The 26,779-nt window shown below is 37.3% G+C and overlaps 2 protein-coding genes across 4 annotated transcripts; both read right to left on the minus strand.

The window, feature by feature from the left end:
• Positions 1 to 48: 48 nt before the first annotated feature.
• On the minus strand, positions 49 to 11,215 carry cables2a (Cdk5 and Abl enzyme substrate 2a). 3 transcript variants are annotated; one of them, XM_026199969.1, is made up of 9 exons: positions 10,658 to 11,215; positions 7,836 to 7,928; positions 5,935 to 6,012; positions 4,618 to 4,714; positions 4,284 to 4,452; positions 3,753 to 3,850; positions 3,290 to 3,396; positions 2,501 to 2,705; positions 49 to 2,335 (listed from the first exon to the last, which is right to left on the minus strand). In XM_026199969.1, exons 1-9 carry the CDS (start codon positions 11,182 to 11,184, stop codon positions 2,195 to 2,197), a joined length of 1,515 nt encoding a protein of 504 aa, XP_026055754.1. In that variant the 5' UTR covers positions 11,185 to 11,215; the 3' UTR covers positions 49 to 2,194. The 3 variants fall into 3 exon arrangements, with proteins under 3 accessions (XP_026055754.1, XP_026055753.1, XP_026055755.1); XM_026199968.1 differs by having other exon boundaries at positions 4,272 to 4,452; XM_026199970.1 differs by lacking the exon at positions 5,935 to 6,012 and having other exon boundaries at positions 4,272 to 4,452.
• A 1,444-nt stretch (positions 11,216 to 12,659) lies between these two features.
• Positions 12,660 to 26,779, minus strand: LOC113041449 (XK-related protein 7-like). Its single transcript, XM_026199971.1, has 3 exons — positions 26,046 to 26,779; positions 18,915 to 19,114; positions 12,660 to 15,346 (listed from the first exon to the last, which is right to left on the minus strand). Exons 1-3 carry the CDS (start codon positions 26,759 to 26,761, stop codon positions 14,379 to 14,381), a joined length of 1,884 nt encoding a protein of 627 aa, XP_026055756.1. The 5' UTR covers positions 26,762 to 26,779; the 3' UTR covers positions 12,660 to 14,378.

Below are 26,779 nucleotides of genomic sequence, written 5' to 3' on the forward strand. Positions count from 1 at the left end.
GTTTTTTGATGAGTATAAATTGACAAAAAAAAAAACTCCACAGGCAACTGAAACAATTAAAAACATCTTTATAAATGCAAATACAAAAAACCCCAAAGACACGGCATCTACACAGCACAGCATATAGGACTATCTGACCAGTTCAGTCCAAACTAAAGCCTAGCTCACACCGCCCAATAAACACCAACATACAGTGGTTTTTGGTTCAGTGTTAACCCCGTTGGCGTTTAATCAAGCAGTGCAAACTATCCTCACATTATTCAATGACATACTGCTAAAATAGACAATTTGAAAAATAAAGCTTTTGAAAGAATTTCATAGACACCATAAAACACAGTATTCTCATGCAGAAGGTCACAGGATTCCCTCACAGTGCTTGTACCGTTCCACATCCTCAAAGTTTGTATCACAGGAATCAATGTATTCACATACAGTAAGATTTCAATCAACACTTCACATGGTTTTCCAACCGGATCTACAGTCACATTTATAACAGGTCAAGGAGTGTGATTACTCGGTATCAAAAAGATTTAAAGAGACAAGATGTGTGAAAAACAATGTGGCAGCAGAACCATACTGACACGTGTAATAGAAAAGGCACTTCATTCTTCAACGCTCAGTGAAGATTAACACTTTGAAGAAACAGTTACGTATGATTACCCACAATTCTCTCCAATTCAATTACCCTCTCATAGTTTATCATTAGTCTTAGCAATGTGACCAGTCTGAATCCCTGAGGGAAGGAAGCAAATGCACAATACAGAGCCATCATGTTAAAAAAATACAAAATAAACACCACTAGATGGTGGCTATGTGCTTCTGCTTCTTATTCAAAAAAATAAATAAATAAAAACCAAATGGGCTACAGAAATCAAATTTAATCCGGATGTGATACGGTCCAGGTTCTAAAGGAAAGTGGCCACTCCTATGGTGTATAAACATTTCCAAAGAAGAATATCGGAAATGAAAGATAAGATGATATTTTATGAACACTAACCAAGAAGATTCAGAAAGGTTAGGTCATATTCAACACTGCACAACACAATACAGACTCACTCGGTCAAGGAGGAAACGCCACGTTCTCCTGTGACCAAATACACAACAGCTTAATACACAGATGTGGAGTTATTTTGTACAACCTACTGTACCATTTGAAACGTGCTCAATGTTGCACATAAGAAAAACAGGACACAGTAGGATGCTAAAAATTAAACATTTCATCACTGTAATTGTCACAGCTGTACATTGGAACTGAGAAAACCATTACAAAACACTGAAGTCAAGACATTCAAAAACACTTGCATCTATAAGAAAAAACAAGTGGTAAATAGTTCAGTTTCTTTGAACATTTGATTAACTGTTTAAAATGGCACTCACATATTCAAAAGACGTTTTTACATTCACGGTTACCTAAAATGCATTGTGGTGTGTCAAAGAACATCATATCACTGTTAAACCACAGTCTGGTTGGTAAATGTTAAATGACAAAAAAAATGTCATCGTTAAATGTCATCTCTAACATAGAGTGCCTGGCTGGAAACGCATCGGAATGCCACACATACCCCAAAACTCATCGAAAAGGGAAAAAAATATGTAAAAAAACACCTATGTAAAGAATCATAAAAAATATATTTAGTATTCATAAATTATGAACTCTAATAAAATTAAGGTCCATAAATAAAATATTGCATAAATAAAGGGGTGCATTAAGGAAAAAGCTTTGATAAATGGTGGTTAATGAGCATTTGTGGTATAAAAAAAAAAAAACTAAGAAATAATGGATAAAAATGATCAAAGTAAGCCTCTCCCTAAATGTGTTTGATTTATAAAATCAGTCCTATGAAGGACGTAAACAAATGAAGATGGAGTGCAGAGACCACTGGACATAGCTGAGAGAAAATACCACTGATCTATTTAATCAATAAATAACACAAATAACCTTCCAGAACTGCCATAAGACAAGAGCGTCATCTCTCTCTTATTCATGCATCTCTTAAAGGCACAGCTCACCCCAAAATGAGAATTCTGTCATCCTTTTCTCACCCTCATGTTGTTCCAAACCTATACGAATTACTTTGTTCTGTGAAACATACAGCAAAAGATATTAAGTCAAACAGGTTTTGCAACAATGTGAGTCAATGATGACAGAATTCAAAATATTTGGTGTACTATCCCTTTAAGGGCCCTCTCCATTTCAGCCCTGCTGCACCAGTCTGCGATAGTGAGGCATGACCTTGCTGTCTGGGAGGTAGAGAGCCATCTCTAAAGCAACCAGAACCGTGAACTCCAGGGAAATCAACTCCTTGCTATTTATTCGGAAACGCTCCTCCAACCTCTGTTCATGGTCAGGCAGAACGAAAAAGAGAAGAAATAGGTAGGACGGAAGAGAGAGAGTCAGTGCATGAATCATATTAACCAAGAAGCATACACATGAAGCATATAGCTATAACTATAACGAATGGTTAAGTCTCTGAATTAAATGAATCAGTAAGACACTTACATCAATCAGTTGCTTGACCTCCTGTTTCTTGAGGTCGCTGCTGATCTTGGCAGCTAATAAAACGCAAGCAGCAGACACCAGCTTTCGGTTGTGCTTGTTCAGCCTCCCTTGCAGAACCAGCTTTTCAAAGTAAACATAAGCCATAGCTATGGTAACCGGCTGTAGGCCACACTCCTCGCTCACTGAGCGCATTTCCCTTTTCAAACTGTGGTGGACATTAAAAAGAGGAGAAAAAGAAGTTTGCAAACTTAGAAACAAATGAACTCCAGGGAATTCAATTTACAACATGCCCCTTGTTGTGTTAATTCATTCAACCAAATCAAAAATTTGACTGCAATAGTGCTATGTGCTAAAGACCCTATAAAAATAGATATATAGCATATATAGCAATAGCCAAAAATACATTGTATGGGTCAAAATGATTTTTCTTTTATGCCCAAACAATTTTAAAGGTGATTTTCTTTAATATTTAGATTTTTTTGCACCCTCAAATTTTGTACAAAAGTTGTATCTCTACCAAATATTTTCCAATCCTAACAAACTATTTCTCAATGGAAAGCTTATTTATTCAATGTTCAGATGATGTATACATTTGGATTTCGAAAAGTTGACCTTTCTGACTGGTTTTGTGGTCCACGGTCACATATATTTACACACGTAATAAATATAACAGTACACACACATTATGTAAACAAAAACTTATTTTGGATGCGATTAATCATTTGACAGCACTAGAAGCAACACAACCGAGGTATTTAACCATTTTATTTTATATAAAAATGACTTTACCTTCTGATTTTGCTGAGTGTCAGCTTTATGTGAGGAAACTTTTCCTTGAATGTCTCGTTCATGTCTTTCTTCAGGTCAGATGGTTTCACGTACTCAATAACTGTTGCCTGGAGGGGACAAGGACAGTCTTCTTATAGTCGTCGTAAAAATAATGTATGGGGTTTTATGGCTACTAAAACACAACTGTGGCTGCCAGTATTTAGCTTTTATAGCTAAAGCCTAGTCAGCTGTGATACATAAGATAGCATACTTCATGCCTGTAGCTGTTAGACCATACTGAGCCCTTAGGGTTATCATATGACATGCTGGTGTGATCTGATATAGTTCATAAGCTTGGTTCAAGAATTATGAATCACTATCATGCTGTAGTGCAACTCAAATGTCCTTGCAAAGCATTTTCATTGGCATTATGCTAGAAGAGATTATTGAAACTGTGTTGGTTAAAATTTAACTTAAAACTTACCACATAAGATGCGAAAATTAAGACTCGCTTATGTTTCCCACAAGGCCACTGCGGGTCACTGAGTAAGTTGGGGTCATAGTCTGATAGCTCGTCCACACCTAGCAAGAGTTACAGCATTAAACATGTTTGTTTTTTTAAAGAAATTAATACTTATGCTCAGCAAGGATGCATTCATTATATTTATCAAAGGTGACGGTTAAGTCATTCAGAAATAATGTTACAAAAGATGCCCGTTTCAATTAAATGCTGTCCTACTGAACTTTCCATTCATCAAAGAATTCTGAAACAAAATGCAAAGTTTCCACTGTTTTTGACACTGATAACAATAATAATAATACGTTTCTTGAACAGCAAATCAACGTATTAGAATGATTTCTGAAGGTTTGTGGGAGACTAAAGACTGGAGTAATTGCCATCAAAGGAATACATTTCAATTAAAAAAATTGTAATTGTAATTTAATTATATTGTAATATTTCACAATATTATTGTTTTTACTGTACATAATGTACGTAACTGACCATGAAACACACCAGTATCCTGTCCAACTGTGCTGTTGATTCGTGAAGGAGTAAAGTTCTTCTGCCCATTAATACGGTTGCGAGACATTGGCATCTGAGCTGTACTGATGTCAGGTGGGCCGACGCTCTTCTGCCTGACCAAGGCATTCGTTGGAAGCAGGAAACGGGCATATGATACTGTCTGCAACACAAAACATTTCAATGCTATCAGCGAAAATACCGACATATACATTGTGCAAAACACACACCCATTGACCCGGTACTGCACCTTGCATAATAATGCTTTTAAACAGAAGGTTTCTAAGGCACATAATCATGCCTTTGCTCAATCTTCTTAGAGAAATACCTTTCCAAAGTCCACCTCCACTCCCTCCAGGCCAGGGACCATATCAACTGCACCACCAGAAGAGTGTCTCTGTCTCTGGGCTTCTAGTTTAGAGTCACTGCAAGGGGTTGATCAGATATTAACAGTCAGAGTTGAATAAGTTTTATTCAGATATTGAGATAAAGATCCTCTGTCTTATTGCTGTTTGTTTGGTGCAAAGACACTGTTAATATAGCAGCATCAGGCCTCAGTGGACTGCTTATAATCTGGTCCGTTTGTAAATACTGTACACCATTATTTTAAAGCTTAAAATGATACAGCAGCACATCTTTAAGAAGTGATAAAGCACATTCACTAAATTATATTAAAAAAATAAATAAAAATAAAGGTGTGATTGGATATATGACAGGTGGACAAATCACTGTGATCTCTGGACTACCAAAACCAAAATTTTAATCAATAACTTGGAGTCCTACACAAAGCTGAATGACACATTATGCATGTAATTTATGTACATCTAAATCTTACATTAACGGAGCCATATCATATTTTTTTTTCGTTTTATGTTTTCATGACAATTTTACAGCACATTTTGATCGCACGTGAGATGACACCATTAAAGAGAGTGAGGTAAACTGAAGATCATAAAATATTATGAATTTAAAAGTTTGGGGTCGGTAAGATTTCAATGCATTTATATGATCAAAAATACAGTAAAAGCTGTTGAAAAATATTAATACAATTTAAAATAACTGTTAATATATTTAGCAATTTATTCCTGTGATGCCAAGCTGAATTTTCAGCAGTCATTACTTCAGTCCTTGGTAGCATATGTTTCTTCAAACATCATTCTAATATATTAATTTAGATTATTATGTTGTGAACTCATGTAAATATTTTTGTGGAAACCTGGATTAGTGTTGTTGTTTTTTCCAAAAGAACAACATTTATATAAAACCGAATATAGAAATCTTTTATAAGCATCATTACGTCATTTTCAATCAATTTCATGCATTGTTGCTGAATAAAAGTATTGATTTCTTTAAAGAATATCTTACTGACCCCACATTTTTCAACAGCCGTGTACAGGACAATTATGTACTTAAAAACATCAGAGCAATTTCCACACTGACCATATGGCTCTGTGAAAAATTGCTCAAGATATTTTCTTCCATTACAAATTAACCATATATTTTGGAACATTATATTTCATCATCCAGCCTTAAAAAAAAGAAAAAGAAGAAAAGAACAGCTGATTTGTCCATCTCTCATGTATGGGTTTGCATGATATGTAATGAGTTGTTTGACTGACTGTGGTGGTACTATGGTGCTATGTACCTGATGTGATAACTCTCTCCATAGGGCAATACAGAGAAAGCAGCACACAGGGATCTCTTGGCACAAATCAGCACAATCCTGCAGGACACAGATGGCAAGTGCACACAGAACAGACAACATCAGTCACCTAAACATTAAACCATCACATACACCAGCCATGTTTACACCACAACAAGTGCATATGGGTCACAACAGCATGCAGCGCAATGCAGATGAGAGATCTTCTAGCCCTGGAATGACATTGGTGACAAAATTAGTCAAAAAAAAAAAAAAAAAAGTCAAACCATTCTTCAAGCACAAATCCAAATGTTAAAGCAGCATGTAGCTTTCTGTCGCAGTAGATTGGGTCAGCAGGAACAAATCTAATTACAGCAAACCCTGTCACATTTCCCAGGGGTCTGAACAGCATTGCAATTAACAGGACTGCAGTTTGTGACACAGGATGTGCTCAATGAGGTCCAGGGGACCATATGAGGCTGGAGTTGAATATGCATATGAGTGAAGGTGTGATTACATGGTTGATGATGTAATGCATGTTGAGTAAAAAAAAAAAAAAAAAAAAAAAAAGGAGTTAAGTTCAGCATAATATTCAAGATCATATCAGAAAATAACACCTGCACTATGTGTTTGTCTTTATTTCCTTAACCTGTGTAAATCAATCACCTATATATATATATATATATATATATATATATATAGATAGATAGATAGATAGATAGATAGATAGATAGATAGATAGATAGATAGATAGATAGATAGATAGATAGATAGATAGATAGATAGATAGATAGATAGATAGATAGATAGATAGATAGATAGATAGATAGATAGATAGATAGATAGATAGATAGATAGATAGATAGATAGATAGATAGATAGATAGATAGATAGTGTCATAGGTTGTATATAGGTCATAATCTTTTATAAAGCAATTTTAAATTTTTGTCCAAAGAGCCAGTTGGGTTTATGGCACTTTTTACCAGAAGAGCTAAGTTAATTAGAAAGAGAAAGAAAAGGAATCATGGAGGAATACACTTTTGGACGCTTTTGTCTTACGTAACTGAGTTTCATTACATTTGAATGGTTCTTGCCAAGGTGCAGTTCTACTTTCAGAAGATGCCATTGCTATATAAGGTATCCATTCCAGATGAATTAAATTCAGCCCAGTTGTTCCTCATGTAGGCAGACACATCTATCCCTCATTTCGTCTGTGTAAGAACCTAAGTGAGTTATCCCAGTGAGTTCTTATGCCAGCTATTAAGTTAGCTAAGGAATCACAGAGTCTGTCTCACTTAGCATAAGAGCACACTGCAGTTATATAACATAGAACTTTACTGCCTGAGGAAACAGTCCAGCATCCACTTCACCAGCAGCTTTTTTTTTATACATTCACCCTAAAAATACGCATTGAAAACGCATTCAACAAATAGAGATAGAAAGTGCTAATAAAGGATCAGCCTAAATCAGGGGCAGAGGAACAATTGTTTGAAATAAATAAAATAAAATAAAAAAGCATTCAAGTTAACTAAAATGAATAATTTAATTAATAAAATAATAAGTAAAGAAGCTACAAATCAAAGGTTTCATTGTCCCTTCAAAAAATTAATAAAAATGAATATGTATAATTTGACTTAATGATTACATAATAGTTCAATGCAAGAATCATAAAGTATGTAAAATTGTAATTACATTACTATGTTGCTACAGTATATGCATGTTATTATTGGTCAGGCTCAAAAAGCCAATCTGTTTTATTTGTGCTCTAAGTCTCCTTAGCTTGAAAAAGCTTGAAGACCCCTGGTCTAAACTGATCTTGCATATACAGACTATTTATCCAAAAAGAAAACTAATACAGCTCCTACTCACAGGGAAAATATTTCCCATCACACCCGCCAACTCACCTGCTCCCTCGAGTGTCATACTGTCTCATATTCTTGATGAAATGCACCTTCTTGGAAACCTTTGGCCCTGGAGACCCAGAGAGGTTACGTGTCCTGCAACAAGAATTAAATAAAATTTAGAGATAAATGCATGTGGCTTGCTTCAGTTTGTATATACTTAGAGAAAAACTTGGATGGATTAAAAGCAAAAGCTTAATCTTTTAGCTCTTGACTATAAATTAAGGTCACCTTACATAAAAAGGCAACAGAACAGGAGAGAGATGAAAGGCAAGCAACAAAAAGACAAACAGGAAATGATGTGCATGTGTACTGCAGTGATATCATGAGGCTCGCCGGGTCCCTACAGGGTTTGGAAAAGTGTGGAATTTGATTTAAGTAATTTCCAGCTCTGGAAAAAAGAAAGCAGAGTATGGAAAAATATTTGCATTTCCAGACTTTTACCCATATTTATTTATTATTATTTATTTTGTTATAATAGAAATTAAAAAATTTAATTGAAAATAAAGTTATCATACAAGTGGCGGCAGCTATTTAGTGATTCTTTACTGATTGTCAAACATGACTGCAGCACTTGGTGCAAGGTACACTTATTCATTTTGCATTATGGACTTCTTCTCACAATATTCTTAACAGCATATTAAATAGCCTAATGGACCTTTGCAAAAAGAAAAAAAATATACAGACATACTTTTATGTACGCAAGAGAAACCATTACACTTAGCACACAATGCATACTGAGCCACATATTGTGCCATCAGCCCATTTCGCGGTGTGGTTTTTTGGCCACCACAGAAAATGTATTAAAGAGACCTAGGGCCTTGAAAAATGACATACTGCCCTAAGCCACATTTTGAACACTTTTTTTATGAACCCTTGAACTTGGTAAATAGGGCAATGCACACAGCTATATTATGCCCATTATGCCCAGCTATATCAGCCCATTTCGTGTCATGGTTTTTCCACCACCGCAGAGGCTAAACTGGACATAAGGCCTTGACATCAGTGGTACTACTATAAGTAAAGCCAAATTCTGAGCAAGCAGATCTCTATTAATTCATGTGCAATGCATCCATGCTCTTGCTTTATTTATAGCAAGATGACAGTGATACACAAAGGAAATGGGTTATATAAAACTAGAAACTGTGTAAGCATGCAAAACAATTCCCATGCACATTTTCTCATTTCTCAAGGGCACAAAAAAAGTTTCTTGTGTGCATGCAAAAGTCTTTTTTATTTATTTATTAATATCAAGGTCGCTGTATATTCACTTCTATGTTTCTATCACTTCAAGAATATCAATGAAAAAAAAAATGAAAAAAAAAAATCTAATTTATGTTAAATATGGGCAAAAAATAAATCTGGAAATTTGAGTCTGGAAAAGTATGGAATTTTGAAATGGAAAATGATGTTGCATTGAAATGTTCACATGAGTAAAAGACAGGCCAGATAATGCTTGTTGTGATTGCTTGATGGCCTTAAGACTGACTCAGCAGCCCCTTTATCATCTAATCTGACAGCAGTGATATCCTATCATCATCATATACAAACCTTCCATCTGTCCTATGGGTTTTCCTAAACACTGTCTCTGTTCTCATAGTTACAAATGACTTTTATAGTCGGAGAGCTCACTCATTACACAGCATATAGGCTAACTGTCAAGCACTCCACTCATCCTTCATGTATAATTAATAATTTTATCCATCAGACAGTAGTACACACTTTATCACCGAGACATTTAATTTCGTCCAGAGGAGTCAGATTAATTTATGAATGACTCTTATAATTCGAATCAAGACACATGGCTCGGCCTGAGTAGTCCGAATCCCGACAGAATGACTCTTATGAGCAGGTTCTTTCAGTGAATCAAAAAACATACAGCGCGACCCCAGCACTCCGATTTCTGAATAAATGAGTCCTATCCGATTGCTAATTAAAAATATACCCGACTTACAGTAAATATCTACGATTTTGATTCCATTAAATGTCTGACTCACAAATGAATGAGTATTATGAGTGCAAACAACTGCCTCACTTTAGTGAATCAAAAACACTAACAGTTAATCAGTCAAATAAATTGCTGAATTATCTGACACACTTAATGAACTGCAAATTATTATTTTCCTTAAGTCAAAAATATACCTAGAAAAGATGGATTACTTGTCTCGTGAGATGCAAACCAATGCAAGTTAGCTGATATATAAAATAGTTATAGATACACATTATGGTTTTGGCTGTGTATTTTTCCCAAACATGTTTCATTTAAACCACTACACAAGAACTGCATCTATTAAGGATTCAAAACCAGAGATTCCCACCAAGAACTATTCGTCCTAACAGGTTATCAAATATTTACAAACAGTAGCCAAATATTTCGCAGAAATATTTCCTGTCAAATTCATGCCTTAAAAACAAGACCTCGCTTCAAAGATGAAAATGAAAGTTGTAGACAATAACGCGGAAGTCAGCAATTCCCCTTATAGATCTGTTTGTTTTGTTCTGTTTCTCGTGTTGTAACGTAGGCTACTGTTTGTAACACTGCTTCAAAACTCATAATCGAATGTAAACACTGGTAACAACAGGCCAGATGAATGTTCTAGCCACAAAATCAGAACCTTGATACGGTTTTGGAATAAACATATAGCTCTCATAAACCTAATATTTAGAATTGTTCATAACCTTTACAAAAGAAGGTTGCATCACACATTTAGGCTACTCAATATTTGTTATGAACGGTGTCATTTATGCATACAATACCAGCCAATGAATAAACGTCAAAACTCGTTTCACTGTTTGCTAACCTGCATGACAAAAACAAAACTCACCTTTGTCGGGGATCAGGCACAGGATTAGATCCAGGGAATTGGCCGGGCGATTTACTATATGCTAAAACCGGATTCACCGGTCCAGAGGTCGGTGAAAGCGGGGGTGCCTGGACTGACAAAGGATCTGTTCGTCCATCCTCCGTGAAAACGTCGCAGCTCCCTTGATTGAATGCTGGAGGAGCACTCAGAGGAGCAGGGTAAGTGTTAGTGCTCGGTAGAGGGGTCGCTGCTCCCCCGCTGATGGAGGATGACACTTGGGTGAATGTTCCGTAGCTGCTGGTAGTCGCCGGAGGGAGACCCGTCAGCGCCGTCGCGCCGACATCTACACACCGGCTCTCGGCTTCTCTGGGGCCAGCGATTCCATTGCTTAAGTTGTGAACCGGTCTTCCGTCCAAAGATATATTTGTGAGAAACAATAGTGCTGCTTGTCTGCGACGGGAATCCCGGATTTTTCGTAGGTGTTCTTTGTGTGGTCTGGCTGAATTAGTCTTCGGACAGCCGCGAGAACCGCAAGCTGCGGCCGCCATTCTACTGTGAGTAAGCTAAAAGCAGACAGACCTATTAGACCGACGGAGGAACTGGCCACTCCCCTTGGCACGCTATTGGTCCAAATCACGCAAACTTGCATATAAATTAGCCTTTGCCTCAGCGGATTGGACGAGAGTTCTTGGTTCACAAATTTGTACAATAATTTTGCTTCAAATGTACAGGAGGACATAAGAAATAAGACGGACATATTTTGCTGCTGTCTTTGATTAATAATAATAATAATAATAATAATAATAAATAAATAAAAAATATATATATACATATATATTTTTTCTTTTTTTTCTAACGAGAATGATACTTGAAATGAACAATTTAACATATTCGTATATTATTATTGTTTTAGTTTTTATTTATTTACTCGTATATTACTATTTTATTATTTGTAATTTTTGATAATTATATAATATAAAAGTATATATTAATTTCTATAGATTAATTATATTTAAAAAAAATCTTCATTAATTTCACCCTTAACTATCAGAAAACGCCCCACTGATCCTATCTAATTTCTTAGGGGAATATGTTTGCCTAAACAAATGTACAATAGCAACAAATCTTCACAGCAGCAACAAAAACAAAATAGTGTCTTTGTACTTCTGCAATCTCTTTATATATCAGCTTCACATGATGCTGTAAATTCAGTGCTGGCTAGTATAAGCCTTTGCTAAACTGTAAGTTTCAGAACAGCTCATTACAAGAGTTAAAGTATACGATTCATTCTGTTATGTAAATATGCAGTGTGATGTCTGCAACAGCTCGTGGGATAATATTTCCCGATTGTTCAGATAAACTGTTAGCAGCAGGAGCATTACTCGAAATTCTAAATAGAATAAAAGTCCTCAGACTTACTTCTATTACCATATATGTTGTTTAAAATCCAAATCCATAAAATGCATTTGTTTAAGACTGCCGAGGGAATAAATGGTTGAGACTATTATAAATGCTATGTTGCAATAAAGCTAATATTTCATTTATTTAGGCTATTTTGTTTTATTTTTTAACAGCTAAAAGCTCCAGACAAACGCATACCGTCTGAATTTAAAGGGTTAGTTCACCCAAAAATTTAATTACTCACCCTTGTGTTATTCCTGTAAAACCTTCTTTCATCACACAAATTAAGATATTTTTGATGAAATCTGAACTTTCTGTGTTCATCAAGGTTTTAAAACCCTTTATTTGTAAAGTTGTAGTTAAAACGTCTTCTAACTGACTTTAAAATCTAAATGGATTTAAAATGAACGTTTTTACCTTCCTCGTTGCTATTCAGCTGGTTTCCACTTGAGTGCAGTATACATCAAATAAAAATTATTGGGTGGGCCTTTTAGTGGCTGTAACTTTTTGGAATGAGCTTAAGATGATGAAAAAAACCCACTTCGCTACTATATCACAGTGTTCATTTCATTTAAGATAACAAGCAAAACAAAATACACTCTTTCAGTTGATGCTTTGGTCAGGTCAGTAAACACACAATTTTGCTTTTTTATTGTCTAAATAAAACACATGGCTGAAGATCGACATCCTTTTTAAAGTCGACAGCAACAGTCTTGCAGGTGCAGTGTAAGGCTTATAACATCTTGTAGTGTGTCTACAGTAAAAATCCAGCATTAACCAGAGTGAAAGAGTATGATCCACATTAATGAAGTTACAGCATGGATGGCTGTGTTGAGGTGTCCCAGCTAGCACCAACAAAATAACACAAATGGACATATGTCATGGTTATGCCAAAATGTGAAATATTTACAATGGGTTAATGGACTTAGCAATAACATGATATCTGTAAACACTGCACAAACCCAAGGATTATTCATCTTCTCTCTATTCAACAGCCCAGTAGCTAATCAATTCAACATACTATGTTCTTAGTCATTTGTACACAACAGGGTCACTGCTCTGTTTTAGAAAGAAAGAAAGAAAGAAAGAAAGACAAGATGGCTGCTGTTTTGATCAGTGAAAATATACATTCTCAATTGGTAGATGCTGTTAGATGATGTGACCATATGTATCATTACCTCAATTTAAATGTTAAATAAAAGAGACAGAAGATACTGTATGGATTTGTTCATATCCATCAAAATGTTCACTATCCAAACATTTATGAGTATTATTGCACCAAATTATGTCAATTACATGAAATGGCATAATTATAATGCTGTTAACTTTTCATGAATCCTAAAAAGATACCTATTTTTAAATGTCCCTTCAGCTGTAACACAAATACTTTAAAATGTGAACTTGTTATCTTTGATAGCTTAGACATATTTTAAATATTGTTTGTGGTATAACCATACGTTACAGGCATATAATAAACCAGTTTGAACAGGGTTCTTTGTCCTTGTGATTAACATTCATTCAATTCTTTTTATAGGTGCACTCAGCCATTTTTCAACATCAGACCCATTATTTCCTTCATGCTACAAATGTCCTTTGAGAACAACAACAAAAAAAAAAAATTCCCAAATTTTTCAGTGATAAGCATTTTTTCACTTGAAAGGTATGCAGAAATGTCTTGAAAAGAGACACTGATAACTGTGAACAGTTTCCTTTTTGAAACATAAAGAGTGTTCCTTGCAAAGTCTGATCCCTGTTCTTGAAGGCAACATATTCTGTGCTTAATAAAATGCCTAGATGTTATAGAAGCTCAACCCTTCAATTGTCTATCACACAAACTGTTTTCATATATTTGCTAATGTTTAAACAGGGTGAAATACACCTTTCAGATGCTAAATAGCCAAACACAAAAAAGTCTTAAGGCCTTTAACGAGACAACTTACACATTTTACTTGGACCTACTTACGACCAAGTGGATTCAGTATTTGTTGTTTACGGCAGCTGCCACGAGAGATTTAAAAACACCTGGGATGGTCTGAAATGGTGTTTTTAGATGTGTTTAAGCACAATTGCTGTTATTGTACCACACTGATATGTTGTTTTGCTCATTACAGATTTACCGTGGCATCAATGCTTTCTTTCATTCATTTGGCCAGACCTCTGCTTAACCTCCTAACCCAATAACCTGTAGTAATGTCTAGTGTCACCACAGGGTGGCGCTTTTCTAGACACTTGTACATCATGTGTTTTTCCTTTTCACCAAATAAAGCTGGACACAAACTGACTTTTCCGCACACTAACACATCTTTTATTTGGAGAAGGTAAAACTGTTGGAAAAACTGTTTCAGACTGTTGTCTCATATTCCATCACTTCCTTCGGTGTGCCTAGACAGCGGTACTGGATCCTTGGTGTGACTGGAGAAGCGGCTTCCAGCACCAGAATGGTCTTTCGTAGCCTGCGATCAATGAAGTGGGCGTCCCAGGCTGGGTACTGCTTCCTGGGAAGGTCGATGCGAATTACCGGCCCCTCTGTCCTTGGGGTGAGGCGAGGCACAGCGGTGCGCATGGCCTTCAGGGTCCGCATCTTAAACACTTCACCAACGTCTCCTCCTTGTACTAACTCTCCTCCTTTAGTCCTCTGCAGAGTCCGTGGCGGGCTGCTCACCGCATCCAGAGGAGGAGGAGCGGAGGTGGGTGATGAGACACACTGATCTGAAACAGCACCCATCTGGACGTCGCAACATCCAATATAGGCCCCAGACACAGAGCCGTCAGGGTGCAACAGGCAGTAGTAGACAAACATAAAAAATGTGCCTAGGGCGTAGCTACAGGCCACCACGCACACCACCACCACGGCGTAAAAGTCTGAAGAGCGCTGGCTCCGGTATATGTACCACACGGCAGTGAGGGCCACATTTTCACCCAGGATTATGAGGCTGTAAAGAAGCAGACGGCACCGTGTAGGGCCCTCACGGACGCTGAACCAGCAGAATATGTACACGATTCCCACCATCATGTTGTAGATGATCTCCTCCCACTTGGACATGCAAAAGTCTGTCTCACCTTGGATGATCCAGAAGGTCATGGCACACCAGTGGGCAACGATGAAAATGCCGAAGTAGAGCTGGAAAATGGAAACGAAGAGGGCGAAGGCCATGGCGCGGGCTCCCACTGTGAAGAGGTGCCACAGCATGTTCACCACCACTGCTTTGTACAACATTGGGAGCTTGTCGTCGCGAGAGTCCCGTAATGCCTTTTGATAAGAGGCCATCATCCAGCCCAGAGACACTAGAGAGGCAGACGCAGACAGACCTGGATCAAATGAATCACAATGAGAAAGAGTGACAGAGAGAAAATAGGTTGAGTTAGGACATCTAAGAAGCAAACTATAAATAATGAATTATATTAAAATAAGTTCTTAGACTTTTACTTTAAATATATAAATATAACAGATTTTGCTTTATTTCCAACTGTTAAAATGTAGGCTGCCAAAACGAATAAATAATTGTGATTCATTTTATAGCTATAGGCCCACAATTAGGCCATGCCAAAAAATTTAGAATTTCTTTCTTTTTTTAATTTCTTAAGGAATTTTGCAAGACACATTAGAGATAAAATGAATACTTTATCAATAAAATAAGCAAGGTTTATACTTAAGCAAAAAATATTTCCAAGTTTATTTCAAGTCAAAACCTATACCTATGTGAAACCATTCAGATGAGTCTGTACAGTATATGAAGAATGACAGTACACCTCACCATCCCTCTCAGGAAAAAAATGAAATTCTGTTTGAGTGCCGGTACGCTCTCGAGAAGCTTTCATGAATATTTAATCAGGTTCCTGTCTGGCCATTCATCAGCTCACCCATTTAGTCAAGAGCAGTCAAAACGGAAAATCTCTCCTAATCAGCAAAAACATAATCATTAGCTAGATCTCCAGCCATCTCACGTTGCACTGAATATGATTATGAGCGATTATGACAGACCCAGCAAAGCACCTTAATCATAATATCAGTCAGACTGGAAAAGTGCAGGTCAGGACAGACCAAGAGGAAACACTCTTGCACTGATGCCAGAATTCTCCACACTGCTGACTGTGCCCTGCTCATCTCCTGAGAACTGGATATGCTTTGTTGTGGAATCACATTTTGGCTCTCCTCAGGTTCATTTTTATCTTTCTGGAAAAAGAGGGCCTCAGCAGTCTGAATAACTGTAATATGAGTAGGGCTGCCATAGAGTAAATACTGCAGCGCTCTAAACTCTAGTCCGACTGGCATAGAAAAGAAAAAAGGATGTCACATAAAATTAATTTATTTAACACAAAAATCACATCCTTTAGTTAAAGGTCCCATGTGTAAAAATTGAGGTAAAAATATTAAAAAAATGACCTACATGCATCAAAAGAATGAGAAGAAATAAGAGCGATGATGTCATTAAAAAAAATGTCAAGTTATAGTGCTGCAGAGATATCAACCTTAATTAGCATTAGCATTACTAGCCCCGGCCCGACAGGTGTCGTAATACCAGTTTCGGCCATGGGAGGCGGTATGCGGGCAACATAACCACCAGCCAACCTGCAATACACGAATAACTCGCACGGCTTGTGGGTGTACTTGAACGTGATGTCAGTCAGGTGGAAAGTACAGCCCACTACTTCATTTCAGTTCAGGGAAGAGAGCGGAAGGATGGCTGAAGCCCTTGGCAAGAGACCAACACCTGCTACAGGGAAACAACCACGCTCGGAATCACAAATCAAATCCGATAAGAAAAGGAGCCGAACCAGAGTAAACACTGCTTTCTATCACTGGAGACAACTATAACATAGAAATGTATCGAAGGCTGTTCGATAAACGTGCCAATGTTAGCGATGGCTAACTGTAGCTGCGTTTGATAATTAGCTAGCTATAACTTACCCATTGTTTTATTTCATAACTAACCTGCTCTGTCTGGTCTGTTGGTCTCCGTGTCCTCTTTGCTTCTTTCTTTTGGTTTTTCTGTGCGTGAGAAAATTGATGCGTGTCGTGAAAGCGTGTGAAAAGAGTCAATTGCGTGTGTCTCACGGTGAATGCTTGAGAGTTGGCAGCTCTGGTTACGTTGGTTGGCGCTAGCTTAACAATGATGTTGACAGAATGCTGTCTATCAAATTAATTTAATTCAAATAATGTGTATATACAACTCAAAATGTTATATGAACAAAACGAATATGAACATATTCACTGGTAAAGGTGAAGGGGAGTAGCTTGAAGATGTCATCACCCAACGTTCCTCTGGAGGCAAAACGTCCTCTTAGGCTTCGGCTATGGCTCTAGGGTTGTTGTGAAGGTAGGGGCGGACCATAGAGACTGCCGTTTCTCGTTTGTTACTCTAGAGTAGACCATTTCACTTTATAGAGGCATACCGCCCCCATCTGGTATGGAATGCGGAGTATGACTTGATTTTTTTTGCCAGACATGACAGATGGCACCTTTAAGTCACAGTTTGACAATTGTTCCCATGGAGCTGAACTAATGCACCAGTGATTTCTTGCAGCTCTGTAATCAAAGGCTCCTGTTAGGTGGCTTTGTAACTACCATATACAGTATGCTGTTTTCTTATTACAGAGCCAAACATAGACTGAAGAAATTAAACTATACTATTAAAGATGATTTTAACATGCCACAGTAATGAAGACACCGATATGAACATCTTATTATGTAATATTCTAAATTATCCTTTGATCACTGTAATTTTCATATTCAATTATATATCTTTTATGATCAAATTTGGAGTGCACTCATCCAAGAAACAATGAGAAAAAAGCATCTTAACTGCTGTTGGATAGTTTAATCATTAATGAAAGTACTTAAATTTTCATGCACAATGACCTGAAATATGTACGCATGCAACCCGTGTCTTTCATATTCAGTCACACTTATCCCATCCTCAGTAATTAACCAGCTAATTTGCTTTTGTATTGAAAATGGGATGCTATGAAATTGCACTCTGATCCTCAATGATGGCCAAATTAATTTCTAAAACAACTCCCTTTGTGTCACATTTAAATTAAATGCAATACAGAAATCCCACTGCAAGAAAGACATTGAATCAAACTCTGTACTCTGTGACCTGGTGGATAGCAATATGACTGATGCAGTAGTTTCTCAGTCTCAGACAGTACGCCCACAGTCCACCCACAGAACGTTTTCTGACCGTCTGATGTACAGTGCACTCAAAAATAGGTTGAAATCATCAGTTCTAATCTTTTGGCTGGCATTGTGCAAATTCTGGTACAAAGGCACCGGCTGTCTCATCAATATTTTTGAAAAAGTGCTGCTAACAAGACTTTTGAAGAACTATCTAATCTCTGCATTTATAAAAGTCTGCAAAGTTAGTGGCATCAGAACTTTGAAACATGTTTAATATTTCCAAAGAAATAAATTATTATTTGTTGTTTTCTGAGGTTACAAAAGTGACAGCAAAACTTTTCGTTCTGAAAAAAAGGCATCATGGTTTCAACAAAAATATTAAGCAGCACAATTATTTTCAACAATAATGTTTCTTGAGCAGCAAATCAGCATATTAGAATGATTAGTGAAGGATCATGTGACACCTAAGACTGGAATAATGATACTGAAAATTCTGCTTTGACATCATAGGAATAAATTCAATTTGAACACATTAAAATATATGTTATTTAAAATTGTTATAAAAATTCATTGTTTAATGTTTCACCTGTATTCACATTTATTATCACATTGGTGATTGGTGATTATTGTCACATCTGGATTAAAACTATTGATGAAATATGAATATAATGTATATGATCCAGACAAATAGCCCAGGCCCAACTTCTTCTAGCATACTTGGTGAGATGGTTTTAATCATAGGTGTCATCAGCTTACCCTGCAAAGGGAGGACCTGGCCGGTCTGGACCATAATGCTGAGTTGCAGAACGAGCTGAGGTGCGCTCTTCAGGAAGGTCTCAAGCAATCTCAGCATGCAGATGTCAGCGTTCTCAAACATCGTACGCCAGTAGTAGTGTTTGTGCTCGTGGTCCCCATGCCAGCGGCTTTGCACGCCCAGATATAAGGCATGGACATACCTAGGTTAAAATGCATAGGATAAGACCTCCAGGTAATTTTTCAACACATCACCAAAACTTGCAACAGAAGATGCTTAATTACACTAGTGGCCAAGGCTGCATTTATTTGATGAAAAATACAATAAAAAAAGTAATATTGTAAAATCTTTTTACAATTAAAAATCACTGTTAACTATTAGAATATGTTAAAAAAATTAATCTATTCCTTTGCTGGCAAAGCTGAATTTTCAGCATCATTACTCTTCAGTGTCACATGATCCTTCAGAAATCATTCTAATATGCTAATTTAGTGCTTAAGAAAGTGTATTTTGAAATTGATGTTTTGCTGATTAATATTTTTGTGTAAACCATGGTACACTAGCATCACTTCACTACAGTGCACTGCCAGCTTTGTGTAAGACTGCGTGAGAGAAAAAGAAAGAGAGATATTAATACAAGGGCATATTAAATTGATCAAAATACATTTATAGTGTTACAAAAGATTTCAAATTTTTTAAATAAAAGATGTTCTTTTGAAGTGATTTCTGAAGGATCATGTGACACTGAAGACTGGGTAAGGGCTGCTGAAAATTCAGCTTTGCATCACAGGAATAATTTTAAAACATATAGAAACAAAAAGAAAGCAGTTCATTTTAACTGTAGTAATATTTCACAACATTCCAGTTTTTACCGTATTCTTGTTCAAATAAATGCTGCCTTGGTGAGCATAAGAGACTTCTTCTTCGGAATTCTATAACCTTGATGCCAGTCTGTAGGCTTGGAAAAGACAAAGAGTTTGCTTATAATCTCACTGTGACCAGCTGAAAAAGGCAGTACACTTGTCTGGGCAGACCGCCAGCGCACCATCGAGTGCTCCAGCATGTGATGTTCTACCCTCAGCACCACAGTCATGCTGTTGCAGATGTCTTGTGAGAAAAACCAAAGTCGCACTTGAGATTACACAGATGTCAGAGAGCATGTTTTCTCAGGAGGGATCACTGTCTCTTACTTTAGTTATTTCAAATTTCCTGATTCGCGACCCCAGGACTACACTGTTTATCCTGTGAGACAGATTTAATTGCCAGAAGAAAGTAGAGAGTGCGTGGCTTTTGGAAGATATGAAGTAAAATTTGCAGCTGTGCATTCAACAGATATTTATGTGAGGCCCTTGAAATATCTGACTTTCACTGGACTTTTTTCTTTGTTTCTTTTGACAGGAAGTGCCATGATTTTTCAGTCTGTCTCAAGGGTAGCGAAAGAAATAGAAGTGCTCGTCGGATGTCAGGAGATTGGCAGAATGAATCATCCTGCCTCGATGAGGTCTATAAAATTGCTCCACATCCTTCTCACAACTTGCTGTGTGAGAGGAAAAAAAAAACAGCCTCTGAAAGAAAAATCAAGTAATAGATAGCCTGCGAGAATGGCTGTCAGCAAGCGTGCCTCAAATTTGACAAGGGACACAAGAGTCTTTCTTTCTCTAAATAAAGAGTGTGTTTTCAATGAGAGATAAAAGCTCTCTTTCAGCCCTTTGGGCACATTGATGATATCAGACAAAATCAAACCTTGAACCTTGACCATGCAACTCTTTTTTTTTCTTCTTCAAGAAAATAGGAAAATGTGAACAAATAGGCAGCGCTACAGCTGAGAAACCATCTCTCAAACAGCCACGATTGGCAGGCAATGCATCAGTCTCCATGGTGATGACTGGCAAACATTGCAAATGACAAGCTTGGCCCATTACTGAGTTTAATATAACCCAATTGGAGACAATCATCTGCCAGGCCTGTGTTTTGCAAAGACTCAGGGCTCCTCTGAAAAGGACTTTTTTTTATTATAAAGACAGGTCAGAACAGGTTCACCCCACTGATTATGTTGCTGTTCACCTACCATTAAACTCTGTTAGAATTCAGCAATATTCAGAACGGCCAATTGACCCATTTGGTTATTCAGATGGCACAGCAGGCCAAACAGCACTCGGCTATTAACTGGCAGGGTTCCTGTCAGCTAAATACAATTCCCCCTCTCTGCTAAATTACAACACTGATCACACCCTTGAGAATGACAGCAGAAAGAAAGAAAGAAAGAAAGAAAGAAAGGCTGGACTCAGGCTGTCATTTATTTTATTGAACAGTTAAGTCCTGCTGAGGTGGTTATGAGACACTGGATCATGTCATCATGTAACAGAATTAGGAAAATGGAAGTTCCTTATATTTCCTGTAGCCATATACAGTACATTTCTTTTGTTTTTTGCTGTCCTTCTCAAGAGTGTGATCAGAGAATTTTGTTGTAATCGTTCTATCTTTGACTCTCTATAGGTTCTTTAACAAAATTTAAAAAGCTATTTCACAATATTGAGAATAAATCAATGTAGTACCATATACCAGCTAGGTAGAAAGCATGCAACAATTTTCCTGCATCAGTACAATCAATTTAGGATGGAATAATCTGTATCTATCTTTATACTGCTTTTATATTTTCATTTAATGCATTCACTGAAAACATAATATTTATAATATGCACAACATGTGACAGACTTGTGCTGACCAATGGATGAGGGTTCCTTCATTTCCAGATTATTGTCTATTTCAGAAAAAAAAAAAAAGTTGAGTACGAGACATAGGAATAAATGTGATGAATTAATTAGAGCTTGATATTTTGCCTCTTATGCTCAATTGACAGAATTTAGGAATGTTTTTTTTCTCTTGAATTAGCATCAAGCACATAAAAAATACTTTATACAAAAACATATTTCGATTTCTGTCTTTTAAATGTATTTAATTCATCCCATCAGTGCTCAACCAGACATGCCTTCAAACAAGCACAAAACTAAATCAAACTAAAACAAACACTGCCTACAGCTTCCCTCGGTTTATCATACACACAGTAACCACAGCTTAGGTTTTATTAGGTTCCTTTTCTTGTCACAGTTAATCCCAGTGCACCGTCTCTCAGGAATATGTCTCAAACAGGAATTAAGCTGTTTGGCCAGCAGCAACAGACATCCCCTATCTCTCATCTAGAATATGTCCTCACTTCCCCTCAGTGGGGTTTAACGTTGGTATCCAGAGGGGAGAATTAATCACATAGTGGTTGCAAATTATCTCATTGTCATAGATGAGGTGTTTTTCGCTTTCACTCCTGCTCACTCACACTTTAGGTCTGAATCTTCTGCATTTATAAATCTTTTGAAAAAAAAACAACAAAAAAAAACAATAACAACAACATGGATTTAAACAAACTTTTGGCATGCTCAAAAGGGCACCACACCTGAAACAAACAAATGACTTATGATCCGATCATTTTAAGTGAATCAAAAACAAATAGCGAAACCAGTGTAGTTCACAAAAAAATTATTTATTGTTTTATGATTCATTCAGAAATAATTCACTTTAATGAACATACTGAATCCATTATGTCAAGATTATCATTGCTTTCAGTGATGGAGTATTGTTAAAACATTTTTTACGTTATGTGTACTAAAATGAATATGGAAACCAATGAAAACTGTTGCCTTCATTTTTTTTACATCCTACAAACACTTTTTGCAGTGCATGTAGTGATTTCTTTCTGTGTGAAGGTGTCTTTTCACCTTCAAGGGTGGTGACTGATCCTGATTGATCCTGCTCATCTGATGCTGCAGTGAACATGGAATCAAAAACTGTCTTTGACCGTGTGCAGTGAACCAGGTGAGAGTACCCAGAGGGGACTCTTGAATAGTGCACACTCAAAATGCTCAGTTAAGTCTTTGGTTAAACAAACATGTAAGAAAGATAATATTTTATTTGGCATCAGTTAGTTGTATCATTATTTTATGTTTGATGTAAAGCCATGAGGGGAAATTGCTTTATGATGGTTAATTTTCATATCAAACCACCCAGTTTTTTCATTTTCTCCCTCTCAATTATTCTCTCAAGCATGCATCTCAAACTTCAAAATGGGCATTTATTTTCACATCTACTCTCTACCAATCATTCCTCACCTGTCCTTCTTTGCAGCAGCTCAGCGTTCTCTCAATCTCTGGCTGTCTGCTGCAGGTAAAGGACATATAAACACTACAGTTATAATTCCTGTAATGCAGAGATGTGACAAGCTCAGTGCCGGTGGCAGCTTTAATGGTATTACTGCTAATTCCAATCAAACAAAGACAGAGAGCCTGGGAAGCCTTCCTTGGAAGCTTTTAAGCAAAGACGCAGTCAGAGAGTAGGCTACTAGTGAGAGGTGAAGAACAGAAAGAAATCCATTGCAGGTCAAACAGAGGTAACATGAAAATGGCAAAATGTGCTTCCTAAAAGGGGCTATTCTTAGCTATACTAATAGAAAGAGCAAAAGAGAGAGCAGAGGATATTTCATTAAACACTGGCCTGCAGTGTGAAATTATGTTTTCGTTAGTGGCCCTGGAAATATTTTGAGTTAATTATATATTTATGGGAACTTAGCTCAGAAGGGCTTAGGCTAAAAGTCTCAAGGCTAATTTGTGAATAAAATGGGATAATGGTTTGATTTATTCAAATGAGATGAAAACGATTTCCCAATTGTGCTTTATTTGCAGGATGGCTGGTTTGTTTTGAATTGCAGATATCCTCATTCTCTTTCTGAAAAGAGTCTGTCGTCTTCACTGAAAAAAAATATCATCATATCATATACACAGAAAATCAAAGGTCATCATGACAACATGTCAAAAAACCCCAAACTTTTGGTTTACCTTGAAGAATTATAACAAAATATATTACTAGTGCACTATAGAATGTACTTCTTAAAACAATACCACTACTACTAATACAATTTATTTAAACACACAGAAATGCAAAGGTCTTCATTATAGCTTTGTAGCCCATCAATAAAAGTTTGGTCTAACTTGAAGAAATTATGACAGGAATATATTACTGTTGCACAGTAAAATATACTTCTTAACAATACTAATAAGAAGAATATTACAACATTGTTGGCCATATTTTAATTTAAACCATAAATATGCCAAATGAAATAAAATTAAAAAGGAATGTAAATTTTTTTCAATTGCTTATAATAATTGCATACATTTTTGTAAATATTAATTAAATTTTTAGTAAATATAATGTTTTAATAATGTTAAATATTCTGTGTGTGCTAGCAAAATAGCCCTATATAATGGTCCAGTTAAAGACAAAAAATAGAGTGACAACGATTTTAAGCCATACCACCAAGCACCAATTGTTATAAATTTGCTAAAAAAAAAATAAGGGAGGGATCTTCTAATACAAAGATCAGGAGCAGAGGTCTGATGAAAAGCAGAGTAACAGATAAAGAATGATGACACAGATGGCATGAGAAGCACAGCACATGTGTTGTGACAGCAGCATAAATGAAGATTAATCAAAATAACCAGCAGCTTTGTGATATCAATGGCAGAAAACATCACTGACCCTGTGTTACCCTGCAGGTCAGCCAGCAGCAGGGTCCAGTCATACAGAAGCTTGACCTGTCACTGCTGATCAAAGCAGGAAGTGAAAGACAAGCACATCACCGCCTCTGTGTTTACAACCACAATTACACGGCACTCACTCCCTTCACATGTCTCTAATATGTGTGGGTGTGTTCCTATTGATTTATATGTGAGTGGATTAAACTTTTGGCTGTGATTGTGGGCTGCAAATTTTTTTCTCAGCATTATTATGGAAATTGCATTGTGAGTTGCATCGTGCTGTCTGTCAGCAATCAAGATGCTTAGCACTTGATAGACACTTGCACATTCTGCTCATGGCAACCACACTGAGTGAAAAGAATGTGAGAAAGCAAAATCTAATCTCACTGTTTCTTCGACTCAGTTCAGAAAGGAGTCTTATCTTGTAAAAAAAAATAACCATCTTTATGACTTTATGTCAATGGAAGCAAAGGTTTGAAGTTAAAAACTCTTGATGATGGATTTGTTTCTTACACACATGCAGATTTTCACTTCATTAATTGAATTAATTACATAAATTTAAGGATGGACTCATGTGATTTATTTGTAGAATACTGTAATGATTTTATCAGCTGTTTGAACTCTCATTCTGACTGCACCAATTCACTGCAGAGGATCCATTGGTGAGCAAGTGATGTGATGCTAAATTTCTCCAAATCTGTTCCAATGAAGAAACAAATTGATTTACATCTTGGATGAACGTGTCAGTTTTCCACATATTTCCATTCATGGGTAAACTATTCCTTGACACAGAAAAATAAATGACAGAAATAAATGGAACACAATTCCAATTCATCACAGCTACGTTTGAAATTAAACCAATGGCATCAGTAAGTAATATTACAAAAATCTTTTGCACTGCTCTAAAGACAAAGGGATTTTCAGAGTGTGCATAAGGCGATTTCTGGTGGACAGATTGAATGAGTGAATGAGTGGAGGAGTCTCCCCAGGAGATTACTGACCCAGAAGCTCATGAGAGGTGGAGGAGGAAGAGGAGGAGGAGCCTAGAACCAAATGGATTGTAGATAATGATGAACTGGCATGGGACGACAGGAAATACAAGGAGGATCCCGTTTCCTCACTATGACTGCAGGACAGTCGATGCAAACTAACAGTGGTGAAGTTGAGTACTATGATATCTTGCATAATTTCTGTTGTAATTTTACCATCATAGACACCACTACTTACTGAATGTATGTTCCAGTGACCGTTTCTTAAATTACCATCCTGTATATGGCCTGCTGAAATACGTGCTTTCAATTATGAAAGCCTATTAAATATAATCAATCTGTGCCAAACTACATAAATATTGACTACAATAAAAGTTGTGCCTATAGTATTTTCTTAACATAAACCTCGCTAATTTAGTAGTTTACGTGGATGTGGATTAGTTGCACGTCAAGGGAAGGCATATGATGACAGAACAACATGAATGAACTACTGAGGTGACACCTCAAAGGAATGCACTATAGATTTGTATCTCATTATACTGAGTTGTATGTGCTCACATACCTCCAGACCTGTGCCAGCTGAAGAACGTGCACGACGCTTTGGAAGAGCCACACGCAGGCTCTACAGCAGCTCTCAGCGCTGCTCCTCGTTCCGGTGACCGCAGCGGAGCGGCCAGCGCCCCGCTGATCGCTGTCCTTGGTGCTGAAGGGGCTCTCCGCATTGGACGCCGCTACCATAGCAGCCGCAGCCGTGCCACTCCCGTTGGCGTCGGAGTAATCGCACGCGAACCATCGGAAGCTGAGCACCTGCACCACCACAGACGGAATGATGATAAAAACGAGTGTAAGAGCGAACCACCAGTAGTCCCGCCTGAGATAGTAGTCGGCAGCCAGCCACAGGTCTGAAGCCCCGTCCGAGAAAAAGACCAGGAGCGCGCAGAGGGTCCAGCAGCAGTCCAGGAGCGAATACTCCTTCCCGACGGGACGCCACTGGGGAGAGCGCTTCTCCTGCCCAGGGAGGCACGTCGGCGGAATGTCATTCTGCAAAGAAACGGCTGTACCGTCTGATTTCGCGGCCATGTTTGTTGTAAAAAAGAGAGTAGATGGAAAAGAGAGACGGGAGGGTGGGAGAGAGGGGGTCGATTGTCTGTGTGGGAGGGAGAAAGAGGGCTGGGACAAAAAACGCTTCTCCTTATCTCTGCTTGAACATCTAGCGCCTGCATTTTCCACCTGAAAGCAATTTATCACGGCAGTCGCCGATAGTGAGCGTGCAAGCATCCGTGTAGTTTTTATTCA

The sequence above is a fragment of the Carassius auratus genome, chromosome 23 (genome assembly GCF_003368295.1).
Source record: "Carassius auratus strain Wakin chromosome 23, ASM336829v1, whole genome shotgun sequence".
NCBI classification, from domain to species: domain Eukaryota; kingdom Metazoa; phylum Chordata; class Actinopteri; order Cypriniformes; family Cyprinidae; genus Carassius; species Carassius auratus.